Source organism: Diceros bicornis, chromosome 18, assembly GCF_020826845.1.
Source record: "Diceros bicornis minor isolate mBicDic1 chromosome 18, mDicBic1.mat.cur, whole genome shotgun sequence".
In the NCBI taxonomy this organism is placed as follows: Eukaryota; Metazoa; Chordata; class Mammalia; order Perissodactyla; family Rhinocerotidae; genus Diceros; species Diceros bicornis.
The window spans coordinates 21,027,449-21,040,776 of NC_080757.1; the positions used below are offsets into that span (position 1 = coordinate 21,027,449).

Consider the following 13,328-nt stretch of genomic DNA (forward strand, 5'->3'; position numbering starts at 1 on the left):
ACTGGTTAACTGAAAAGATGTAGGTAACAGGTCTTGTAAAAATTTTTTAAATAGTGAAAAATTGGAAGCACCTTAAATCTAAAAAGGTAGCCATTTTTTAAAAAGAACAATACTTTGACAAGAAGATTTCCATCATATTTAATTTTTACGTAATGGTATACATACTCCTACTTTTTCTAAAATTAATAATAGTGGTTACCTCTAGGTGATGGGATTTCAAATAATTTTTATTTCTTTATACTTATCTACAGTGTTTTAATTTTCTGCAGGTATTTATTATCTTTATGTTTTAAATTTCTCATTTAAAGTTTGTCTGTCCATGAGAAAATGAGGATTATATATGAGTTGTTGGTTTTTCCTAAGAAATTGTTTGAGGCGGTAACATTGGCATCAGTTAAATCAGATCATATAGATTTGCTTCTTTTTAAAAGCTCTGTGGTATTCTTTTAAATAAATGTCCCATAATTTACTAAACCAATGCCACTTTAATGGATAATTCAGTTATTTTAATTTTTTTACATTTTCAAAAACATTTTAGTGAATATGTGTGTATATGTATCTTTTTGCATTGCAAGCTTTTTTTTTTTTTTGAGGAAGATCGGCCCTGAGCTAACATCTGCCAATCCTCCTCTTTTTTTGCTGAGGAAGACTGGCCCTGGGCTAACATCTATGCCCATCTTCCTCTACTTTATATGGGGCGCCGCCACAGCATGGCTTGCCAAACGGTGCGTCGGTGAGTGCCCGGAATCCAAACCGGCAAACCCCGGGCCACCGCAGCAGAGTGCGCGCACTTAACCGCTTAGGCCGCTGGGCCGGCCCCACATTGCAAGCATTTTTATAAGATAAATTCCTAGATATGGACTTATTGTGTCAAAACCGGTTTGTATGATCACACTTTTACCTCATTCCAGTCTAAAATTGTAGTTTTAAGAGGATTATTTATAATAAAGATGTAGAAGGAATTTAGGCTTTTATGGCAGTAAAATAAATAGGAGCCCATTGAAGCTTTCTATAAAAGGAAATGGCATGAAAGCAGTCTTCGAGAAGATTATTTAGTCTCCTATATATGGATTGAGAAGTAAAAATTAAAAGCAGGGAGAGCAACTGAGATATTGTAGTAATAAGGTAGTAAGGATCTATACTTGCTGATTATATAAGAGAAACAAAAGAAAAAATAGGCATTAAATGTAATTCTAAAATTTTTAATTTAGGGTCATGTAGAGTGATAATGCTAGGAACAAAAATAATCGTGCCTGAGAAGGAAAGAAAGGTAATAGATTCATATTTAACTTATTTTAATTCAATTGACATTGATAGCATCCAAGTGGCATTGTCCAAGAGACATTTGGAGGTATACAGGTTTAGAGCTCAAGTATAAGGAATGGAGAATCAGTTTGGGATCATCAGCCTAATAGGTAAATCCTTGAGGATGAGTGAGAGATTGGGGCAGATGGCTAAATGTTAGCTAGGAATTAAGGAGACCAAAGGAAGAGTCATCTTTTAAGTGATTATAGGTGGAGTTGGAAAGCCAAGATAGTTCAGTGTCCCAAAACCCGAAGAAGAGAAACAAGGGCAGTCATCAGTGCAGCTGAGAGAAATCAAGGAAAATAACTAATTGCTATAACTGTTCAATTTACACAAAGAAAGTAATTGGTCATGCAGGAGAGGTTGCAGTCTGGCAGGCGTTGGGTACCACCAGTTTTTTATTTTGTTGTTTTTAAAGACATTTTTATTTGGTTACCAACATATAACAGTGGGAAGGTTTCCCATGAGAACCTGGATTTCTGACTTCTTTGGAAGTCAGAATCTGAAAATCTGGCTGTGCTGGGCCAGTATTTGCATCTGGCAACAATTCAGCTGTTGCTGATAAGTGGTTGCCTCTTTTAGACAACCTGAGCTCTCTAGTACTACAGTCTCTACTGTGCCATGCATCTACTTTACTTGCCTAGCCATCCCTGTAGGCATTTTGGGTTTTCAAGGAAAAATCTGTTGATTTAAATCAAATCCACATTAACTTATCACAATAAATATGTATTCTTTTATTCCTACAGTTTCGTTCAATTCATTATATGGAATCTTCACTCTTTTCATGTTTTTTCTTTTTTAGAGGCTGCCACCATTTGAAACATTTTCTCAGGGACCTACGTTGCAGTTCACTCTTCGTTGGACAGGAGAGACCAATGATAAATCTACAGCTCCTATTGCCAAGCCTCTTGCCACTAGAAATTCAGAGAGTCTCCATCAAGAAAACAAGCCTGGTTCAGTTAAACCTACTCAAACTATTGGTAAGAACATTGCTGTCAAAATAATGCTTTGCAGAGTTAGGACTTAGGCTTTAGATTAATTTGTTTGTCTTTTGCTCCAATAATTATTCTTTGGGAAATATTATTTGTCTTATTAGAGAGACCTACTATGAGCAATGGTAAATTAACAGTCTGCTATGTTAAATGTAGAGTTTTGTGTTGAAGTACTGATCAACAGTCCGTTATCCAAAACCCTTAGGCCAGATATGTCTGGGAATTTTGTTGTTTTTTTTTTTAACCTTTAGAAGCATGATATAGAATATAGCATATAGGCCATATACCACATGACACCTCCAGATGAGGTCTATAGATAGCCTCTTGTCAATTTAGGACAGCTTTTTCCACTAAATAAAATTTGCCTAAAACTCATGAGAAAACAGTTGGTTTTCGGAGCTTTTTAGATTTTGGAATTGCAGCTATAAAGGGCTTTTGAACTGTATGCTTTTTATAATTCACATAAAAATTTGTATATGGTGTAGAACTGAATTCAGTATTTCAGAGTGTTTTTACAATTTTAGGGCTGGAAGAGGATCATCATAACCTGAATTTTACCAGGTTAAATTTCGCAGTAAATTTTTAAGTGGAAAAACATTTACACATGGAGTTAGCTCTGCTGAGTTAAGGCCCAGGTTGCAGTGTTCTGTCATTTTGTATCTGCCTGATGGGAACACTGTCCTTGACCTGAGAGCATCCATGTGTTTTTACCTAAGTCTGTTTAAAGAAGGCAGAAGGCTTAAGACAGCTTCTTTGACGTTGACCACTCATGTTCATTGTGAGCAGGTCGCTGTAAGAGTCAGATTAAGAGACATAAGAAATGGCCCATGCCACAGGAAAGATTTCCCAAATAAATTGTGGTCTGGGCACTTCTCAAAATACTCTGTGGCCAGTCAAATAGGTAAAAGAGTTTCAAAGAAACTGAGAAAAAAAGTTATATATAAAATGGTACAGTCTGTAAAGAAATATACCAAAACTACTAACAATAATTATCTTTTGGATTTGGAGTGATATTAATACAATAATTTTTAATTTAATTTCTGTTAAACCAACACTTAGTGGATCTCTGCTGACTGTTGTGCACTGGGAATACAAAGACCAATCAAAACCACACACTGACTCTCAGAGTGCTTAAAACATTATAGTGACTTCATATAATTACTTGGGGTTACTTTTTTTTTTTTTTTTTATAAAGCACGTTTTAATGTGTACCATTTATTTATTTATTTATTTTTTGTGAGGAAGATCAGCCCTGTGCTAACATCTGCCAATCCTCCTCTTTTTTTGCTGAGGAAGACTGGCCCTGGGCTAACATCTGTGCCCATCTTCCTCTACTTTATATGGGATACAGCCGCAGCATGGCTTGCCAAGCAGTGCGTTGGTGCACGCCTGGAATCCGAACCAGTGAACCCCGGGCCGCCGCAGCGGAGTGCGAGCACTTAACCACTTGCGCCACCTGGCAGGCCCCTGGGGTTACTTTTATAATGGTTTAGGACATAAGAGGTGGTTTTTAAAGGAAAAAAATGGCTCCTGACAAAAATTGTGTTAAATCCCACAAGTAGAATTCTGTGAAACTTTTCATGTTTAATTATTTTCACAAGATCTGTTATTTCACTTTTTAGAAGCAAGTATTTGCATTAAATATAAAAGTATATATTTTCAGCTGTTAAAGAATCATTGACTACAGATCTACAAACAAGAAAAGAAAAAGATACTTCAAATGAAAACCGACAAAAATTAAGAATATTTTATCAGGTAAACACAACTGACTTCTTTTTTAAGTAATCGTGAAATGCCTTTGTTTTACATGTTACATGTGAAATATTTTGGCATATTTAAAAAAAGAATGTTTCTAATTTGATTTTCCTTTTAAATTGTTGTAACTATTTTTAAAGGTGATATTGAAAATAAAATATGTTGAGATGTGTAAATTTGTGATTTTCTGTTTTTTTGTATTTTTTTATTTTAAAGTTCCTTTATAACAACAATACAAGACAACAAACTGAAGCAAGAGATGACCTACATTGCCCTTGGTGCACTCTGAACTGCCGCAAACTTTATAGTTTACTCAAGCATCTTAAACTCTGCCATAGCAGATTTATCTTCAATTATGTTGTAAGTGACTTTTCATTTTTTTATTACCAATAATATACATTATAAGACATTCTGACTTCCAGAAGTTGTACTTTGTGCAAAATACTAAAATTTCTGCATTTGATGGATTGCTATATGCATGAATTACAATGAATGATTCAAAGTTTACATATATTTGCAGAGTGTACCTATATTGACTCACATAATCCACACATCAACTCTTTGAATTAAGTGGTAATTTCCTTATTCTTGCTCAGACAAGAGATAATTTGTACAAAGTTACCAAGCCAATAAATGGCACAGCCAGGATTTTTACACAAATCTTTTTGACTCTAGGTCTTTTGACTTCCTATTCACCATGCTGGTATACCTGGCTTATTTTAGTTTTCAAAACATTAACGACCCACAAGTACTTTTTAATTAATTAAATTGGAGGGATAGGTATTTAGGGTAGGATAATTAATATTTTCATTTTCTAAACACTTTACCATTTTTGTTACAGTATCATCCAAAAGGTGCTAGGATAGATGTTTCTATCAACGAGTGTTATGATGGCTCCTATGCAGGAAATCCTCAGGATATTCATCGCCAGCCGGGATTTGCTTTTAGTCGTAATGGACCAGTAAAGAGAACGCCTATCACACACATTCTTGTGTGCAGGTAGGTAAAAAGGTCATACCATAAAAGCTTATTCTCTGAGTTTTATTGATGATGTTGGAGGAACAAAAGGGAGGCAGACAAAGCTGCTATTTAGGTGGGAATCATTATTTCAGTGTTAGCTAAGTCCCTGGGGGGTATACTACTTTATAACCCTCCCCAGCTTCTGTTTCTACAGGGGTTTTCTCACTTCCTCTTTACAGCTTTTTCTTGTGTTTTAAATGTTAATGTCACTACTGCTACAGTGTGTAGAGGGATTCAAGAATTCTCCAGGGGAAGTTTCTGTGTGCATACCTAAGTAAAAACTTGTAAGAAAGGAATGTACTCTATTTTCGTGGTGTGAAATATAAAGAACCTTATCCCTGTCACTTAATATTACATCAACATTTTTTTTCATTAGGCCGAAACGAACAAAAGCAAGCATGTCTGAATTTCTTGAATCTGAAGATGGAGAAGTGGAACAGCAACGAACGTACAGTAGTGGACACAATCGTCTGTATTTCCATAGTGATACTTGTTTACCTCTCCGTCCACAAGAAATGGAAGTAGATAGTGAAGATGAAAAAGATCCTGAATGGCTAAGAGAAAAAACCATTACAGTAATTATTATTATTATCATTATTGACAATGATTTTAGAATTTTATGATTTTTAAATGAAAACTATTGTTTAATATGAATTAAACTTTTGACTTAGTGTAAAGGAGTTTTTTCTAAATTAAGAAATTCAGGAATCCACAATTTTTATAATTGTGTCATTTAAGTAGTTACCAACAGAATACAGATCTTCTTATGATTTTCTATATATTTTTTTATTTATAGGTAACTATTTCATAACTTAGGATTTCCCTTTTAAAATTACTACTTAAATAGAAGTTGTTTTTAAGAAACATTGCCACTTTGCTATGTAAATAAGTTGTGGTATTTTTAGTTGCAAGAGATTTTATTTTTAACATTCTTTTTTTTTTTAGAAATTCCAATTATATTTATTCTGCGTTTAATAGATATTTTTTCTTTTTTTTTTTTTCTTTAGCAAATTGAGGAATTTTCTGATGTTAATGAAGGAGAGAAAGAAGTGATGAAACTATGGAATCTCCATGTCATGAAGCATGGGTAGGGTATTTCTAAATTTAAATCTTCCATTTCCTTTATGTTCTTTTTGCTGCTTCACATTCTATAAATCTACCTGTGCTAGAATCGTATTTAAAATTCTGTTAATTTAGATGAAGTGTGACCTAAATGTTATCCTAATCCAAAGTATTATAATTGCAGAAAGAAAAATGGTGATGTTCAAAGAATGTGCAAGGAAAGGTGCTAGCTCCGTCTAATAGTGGGTTTTTATTTTTGATGTCTTTTTTTTTTATGACCCAGTTTTCATTCTTTTTATTGCCAGGGAATACAAAAATAATATGCTATGTGCTACATGCCTGGAAATCCTGAAAATTACTTATCACAGTAACTACCACAATTTTTTTTAATTGCTTAATTATTCAGAATAAAATATAAGTAGCTTTTCTGATTTCTTATTACCATTTCATAGAGGTCAAGGTAGAACAATCCTTATTTCTTGTGCCTTTGTGGCTAAAAGTAGGTTCCAGAGCATTGTTTTTCATGCAGATCTGCCTCCTTCCCTGTGTGAACTATTTACCTGTCAATACATATACTTTTCTTTTCTACCTTCATTATTATTAGATCCTCATTTAAGGCTTTCTTTTATAGCACAAGCATCCAAGATTTTTTTCATTTATAGATATGTAAAATAAATGGGAGGGGACACTTGTTTCTTTACTCTTGGAGAGTGAAGAGGTGTTGGTGCATAAGTTCTAGTCCAGATGTCTGGGTATGCGTGGCTCATTAAGTGCCTTGAGCTAAGAGTAGTCTTCACATTTTTAGTGGGTTGTAAAAAAGAAAAAAGAGGAAAATGACGGAGATCATATATGGCTTGCAAAGCCTTTTACAGAAAATGTTCACCTGGTCCCTGGTCTAGTCATTAAAAGTCAGTTATGAGTAAAGTATGTATGTGGAGGCTTGGGTTAAATATGTTTTTCCTTTTGTCTTGATATGCTAGTTTCAAGATAGAATTTTAGTCACATTAAATTCATTTCATTTTCATTTTAATTCCTCGATCCAGATCTGTTGGCATAACAACTGTTGAGGTTCGTTACGTACTGGTATTATACAGTGGCAAATAGTTGGGTAAACTATTTGGGTTTCTAAAAATCTGCAGGCAGGCTGTATGGACTCTGTTGGACTTGCAGTTTCAGTGGGTAACTGAGCAGCCATTCTCCTATTTGGTTTAATTTGGTTCTCTCAAATTTTATTCATTGTATATGCACCCTACTCACTTTCCACCAACACAACCATGCTGTACCACATTTGTTGTGACATCTTCATTTTTTCAAAGGTTTACCATGAGCTGAAAATGTAGAGAAACACTGCTTCTGAAATAGGAAAGTACTGTCAAGATCACAAGAGAGAATAAAAGGGATAGTTAGGGTGTATATAAAGAGTTAATGAAAATTGTGCTGGCAAGAGAAAATATTTTGTACTTTAATACTGCTGTATGTAATTTCATTAGGAAAAACAGAAATGGCATCTATTTAAGCTCTGGTTAAGTTAAATCTCTTTAAATTTCTAAAATGGTAAGCTCATTCAGGTGACTGAGTCTCAGATTCACTATTTACTACTTGTTAAATCATCACTTAATGGATTTGGGTATAGTCTTATTGGTTCTATAACGGTTATCACTTTGCATTTGACAAGAGTGCTTTGTATTGCTGTTGATGTTTTGTGTTGTTTTTATTAAATAGGTTTATTGCTGACAATCAAATGAATCATGCCTGTATGCTGTTTGTAGAAAACTATGGACAGAAAATAATTAAGAAGAATTTATGTCGAAACTTCATGCTTCATCTAGTCAGCATGCATGACTTTAATCTTATTAGCATAATGTCAATAGATAAAGCTGTTACCAAGCTCCGTGAAATGCAGCAAAAATTAGAAAAAGGAGAATCTGCTTCCCCTGCAAATGAAGAAATCATTGAAGAACAAAATGGGACAGCAAATGGATTTAGTGAAATTAACTCAAAAGAGAAAGCTTTGGAAATAGATGGTGTCTCAGGGGTTTCTAAACAGAGCAAAAAACAAAAACTCTGAAAAGAAAAGGCCTAACCCCATGTTACGGACAAACACTGAAATTGCATTCTAGGGAATTCAGCCTCTAGGAAGAGTTTTGTTTTTGTTTTTAATCATAGGTTCCAAACAGGCACTGTTAGATGAAGTAAATGATTTCAACAAGGATATTTTTATCAGGGTTCTACTTCACTTCATTATGCAGCATTACATGTATATCAGTTTTATTGATGTCATTAAAACATTCTCTAGTTTGAGCATGAAAAGCAATACTTCAAAGAAAGTATTTTTAACTTCAACAATTGTCTTATGAAATATATTGAATTGATAATCTAGAAGTTATTTCATATACTTAAATTATAATGTTTTTTGCATTTGTGACTGGCTGTTTTTCTACTTTGTAATTGTGAGACATTTTCTTGGGGAGGGAAAATTGGAATGTGAGTCCCTTTTTTAAAGATTGAAGATTTTTGTGAAATTATGTTGCTTTATTATTTGCAGTCAAACCTTGATCCTTGTTTTTGAAATCATTTATCAATTTGGAATGAAAAATTACAACGTAAGATATTTTACATTATATATTACAATTTTAAAATAGCACTTCTTCATCTTAGGCCTGTTTGAGATGATGTTAATTTTTCAAATTGTCGACAGTGAAATGTCACGTTGGTTTATAAGGTTACTGACCATTTGTTTTTATGTGGATAATTTTAGTGCATTGCTCACCCAGTATATTTTTTTAAACTTGAACATTTTGCTGTTTTTGTTTTGTTTTATCAATTAGGTAATCACATGGAAAATTCAGCTGTCCACATCTTTTCATTAGGATTGTAAACCAAGGGAAGAATGAGTTTGAGATTTTAAGATGCCACTTTTGAGGGAAGAAATGTTCTATAAAAATGAACCAGAAAATGTTGTAACTTTTTTTCTTTGCAAGGATGTCTTTGTAATGTATTTCATAATTAGAATATCCAATACAGATAAGCTGACTTGAATCGTTTTGAGCAATTTTGCCCTGTGTTATGTGTTTTATGCACATATTTGCAGTTGGATTTTCTCCAACAGAAAGTGGTTTCACTACTGGCACATTAACAAGCACCAATAGATTTTTATTCCAACTCCAAGCACTGTGGTTGAGTAACATCACCTCAATTTTTTATTATCCTTAAAGATAATTGCATTTTCATATTCTTTATTTATAAAGGATCAATGCTGCTGTAAATACAGGTATTTTTAATTTTTTTATTTCATTCCACCACCATCAGATGCAGTTCCCTATTTTGTTTAATGAAGGGATATATAAGCTTTCTAATGGTGTCTTCAGAAATTTATAAAATGTAAATACTGATTTGATTGGTCTTTAAGATGTGTTTAACTGTGAGGCTATTTAACTAATAGTGTGGATGTGATTTGTCATCCAGTATTAAGTTCTTAGTCATTGATTTTTGTGTTAAAAAATAGGAAAGAGGGAAACTGCAGCTTTCATTACAGACTCCTTGATTGGTGAGCTCTCCAAATGAAGAGTTACAGTCAACTCTGATCATGCCTCTGGATAGTGGACCTCGAGCATTTCTCTCGGGCTTTAATTTGCTAAAGCTGTGCACATATGTAAAAAAAAATAGATTATTTTAGGGGAGAAGTAGGTGTAGAATTATTGCTTATGTCATTTCTTAAGCAGTTATGCTCTTAATGCTTAAAAGAAGGCTAGCATTGTTTGCACAAAAAGTTGGTGATTCCCTCCCCCAAATAGTAATGAAATTACTTCTGTTGAGTAAACTTTTTATGTCATCTTATAATAAAAGCTGAAAAAAATCCCTTTGTTTCTATTTATAAAAAAAAATGCTTTTCTATATGTACCCTTGATAAGAGATTTTGAAGAAATCATGTAAGATGATAAAGCATTTGAATGGTACAGTAGATGTAAAAAAAAATTCAGTTTAAAAGAACGTTTGTTTTTACATTAAATGTTTATTTGAAATCAAATGATTTTGTACATAAAGTTCAATAATATAAAAGCTGTATTCTGTTTTGTTTTTTATGATTGTGCATTGTTAATGCGTGCAATAAAATTTTGGCTTGGCTAGGATAGTTAAGGATCCAGAAAAAGTACACCCATCGGTCAGAGCTAATCAGAAATTAAGAAGAAAATTCATGTGAAATCCTGTTTTCAGTTTTAGTAACATCAGTTGCAACTAGTATGTTATATTATTTAATGGTAATAACAAAAAATATTTTTAAACTTATAGTTCAGAGGAATGTCAATATTAGTTAACCTAATAGCTACACATCTTTGGTTATAGATTTTTTCTTTTTCCTTTTTAATGAAAAAGAATTTATCTTGGCCTTCAGAAAGCTCTTAGACTAGAGTGGGATATGAATGATAACTATAAAGTAAAACAGTGTAGTGTATAATAAAATTATATACTGCATTCTGCAAGGTCAGTAGTTGAAGTTAACTCTAGAAGAGTTGGGGAAAACTTGACAGAAGAGTTGACAATTCAGCTGTTGTTTCATTTATTAGTAATAGTTTGTTGCCTGTACACGTTAATTTGAATTGAGGGCCCGTCTATGCTTCCAAAGTTCACTATGTGCATTTCTTTTAAGCACTCACTGCCTCTTCATTAGACTCTAAGGCAATCTCACTGACCTTAGTACTGCCTAATGGTTGTAGTTGGTGCTCAGGTATTTGGTAACATGAACTGAGGGCTTTACAAGCCAGGCTAAGGGTTTGGATTCCTAAGGCAATAGGAAGTATTGGGAGATTCGTTGCACGGATATGACACAAACCAATTTGTGTTTCAGGTGAGCCAGGGCTTTCAGAATTTGGGAGGGGAGATGTTCTACATAGGGCTAATCACTAGGAGGCTACTGTAATCGTCCAGGTGAAATATCCAACCACTAGAACACTGCCTGTTGTGAAGTAAGTGCCCAAGAAGTAATCACTGACTGATGTTGCAGTATAAAGGAATGAAAATGAACTAATTAATAAAAGCCGAGAGAGTCGAGTTTCAAAAAGGAAGCAGCAGTCCGATAACACACACAAAATGAAAAAGCTGGCAATTTCAAGGGAGTTAGGTGATAGAAAACAGGTTTAATGAGTTTAGTAAATGGAAAATGAGTTGGAGAAGTTTATCATGAAGAGTATGTGAAAGATTGGGCACGAGGGAGATAGTCAAAGAATTTTGGGGAGAGTGGATGGGAACGTTGAGCATGATTGTGGACTGAGGAAGAGACAGAAAAGACCAAAGCTACAAGTTACCAGAAAAAGGAAGGGATGAGATCAAGAACACAGATGGATGCAGTTTGTTAATAAAACTCTTGGCAAGAAATAGGGAAACGGGCACTTGACATTTCTGGTGGGAAAATAAATTGGAACCAGTAGAGAGAGTAATCTAGTGCTTTCTATTACAATCACAATGCATTTAACCTTTGCCCTAACAATCCATCTTTAGGAATTTCTCTTACAGATAAACTGAAACGTGTAAAATGACAAATTGTTGCCGCTGTTGAGAATAGCAGATTAGACAAGTCATCAGTAGAGGACTGGTTAAATAAGTTACCATACATCCTTATATCTCTTCAGTAGATTTATTGCTTGTTTCTCCAGAGAAAGTAAGTAGAATACTATGCAGCCATAAAAAGATCAGAAAGGTTTTTTTTGTGAACCAAGGTGGAACAAATGCCAAGATATAACTTAAAAGGTACAGAATAGTTTCTAGTGTGCTTCCATTTTTTTTTAAAGTTGAAAAATTAATATGTGCCCTATTTGCTTGGGTAATAGAATATGTCTAAAAAGGATACAAAGAAACAACTGCTTTCAGGGAAGATAGAGAAAAGGATGGATGAGAAGAAGGCTTTTCACTGCCATTTTTGAAATATCTAAATGTACTGCTTATTATTTTTGTAGTTCTTATATATTTAAAAATCAAATCTAAAAAATAGAAAAGGGAGTTCAAGAAGAGATGATTTCTCATTGGGAACCAGGTAGAATGGATAAGTGCCTGGCACAGAACTTGGAACACAGTAAATTTGTATTAAATTAAGTAAAAAAGGAAGTTCATTGTCAAAAATAGTTTCTAAAACACTCAATGTATATTTTCTGTTAATCTAAATAGTATGCTGCTCCTAGAAAAGTGGAAATGCATGAGGTTTTGTTAATTATACTAAGAACCATATTAAAGCAGAGACCTTATCATTAATAGTTCCCAGTTGTTGACAGTGAAAATCGTATTCTTCCTCCCTAATCTGACTTCATCTATCTTTCCAGTCTTACCTCTCATGTATGCCTTCTCCCCTCCAACCAAGTGGAGGACTAGGGCACAGCAGAACCTACGTACACACCGTGCACTCTGGTGTTCGCAGGATGTAGTCTATGATCCAACTTCCGCAGCATCTTCTGTTCCTATATACTACTTCCTACAAGTGTAAAGTTGATTTTTAAGGGATAAAAATTCACTCGACTACGTTCTTAGACAAACATTGTTACTTAAATGTCACATGGGATGAATCACTTTATGAAGCTGGTTTTAGAGAACAGAGTTGATGCCTCCTGGGCTACTCTATTTTACACCTATTGTCTTTCCCATTTCTGGCTACCATCCCATCCACATGGCAAAGCTTTAACCAGGGACCACCTGCAGGCACACCATCTCCTGGAATCATATTTGTGTCCAAGCTACCCCATCCTTTTTCAGAACCCAAATAGCTTCTACCTGCTTTTCCAGCATGCTACCACCAGCAGCCATTCTTTCATTCACCTATTGAATATGTGCCAGCACTTGTCCCAAGCACTGGGGATGAGACGTCAAGTAAGACTCAGATCCTGTTGCAAGGATCCTCCCAGGCTTCATGGGTCAAAACTGCAGTCACTTGACTTCTTCCTTCTCGTGTCCCTAAATAAGCTTCTATCTCTTCGGTAGATTTATTGCTTCTTACTCCAGAGAAAGGACAAAGTTACACAGGTATCAGAATAAAAGCTTTTTTTATTTTGACACTTAAATTTATGACTCACCTAGTACAGTACCTAGAATGGAACAGCAGTCCAATAAATCTTAGCTCCTTTCTTCTTCACTAACCCCACTAAGATTTTCTTCTGAGCAGATTCTAAATTATCCCTATTTCTCTTCTTATTTTGGGAGCTGGTTCTTCTG

The 13,328-nt window shown here is 34.3% G+C and overlaps 1 protein-coding gene across 3 annotated transcripts in view; it reads left to right on the forward strand.

Moving 5' to 3' along the window:
* SUZ12 (SUZ12 polycomb repressive complex 2 subunit) overlaps nt 1-10,199 on the forward strand; it is a 40,560-nt gene extending 30,361 nt beyond the window's left edge. For all 3 annotated transcript variants that reach the window (XM_058560321.1, XM_058560322.1, XM_058560323.1), the window contains 7 exons: nt 2,108-2,285; nt 3,961-4,052; nt 4,269-4,412; nt 4,894-5,051; nt 5,449-5,647; nt 6,080-6,159; nt 7,857-10,199. In XM_058560321.1, the coding sequence (XP_058416304.1) occupies nt 2,108-2,285; nt 3,961-4,052; nt 4,269-4,412; nt 4,894-5,051; nt 5,449-5,647; nt 6,080-6,159; nt 7,857-8,202 (1,197 nt within the window). In that variant the 3' untranslated portion in view covers nt 8,203-10,199. The remainder of the gene's footprint in view (nt 1-2,107; nt 2,286-3,960; nt 4,053-4,268; nt 4,413-4,893; nt 5,052-5,448; nt 5,648-6,079; nt 6,160-7,856) is intronic.
* Nucleotides 10,200-13,328: the final 3,129 nt, after the last annotated feature.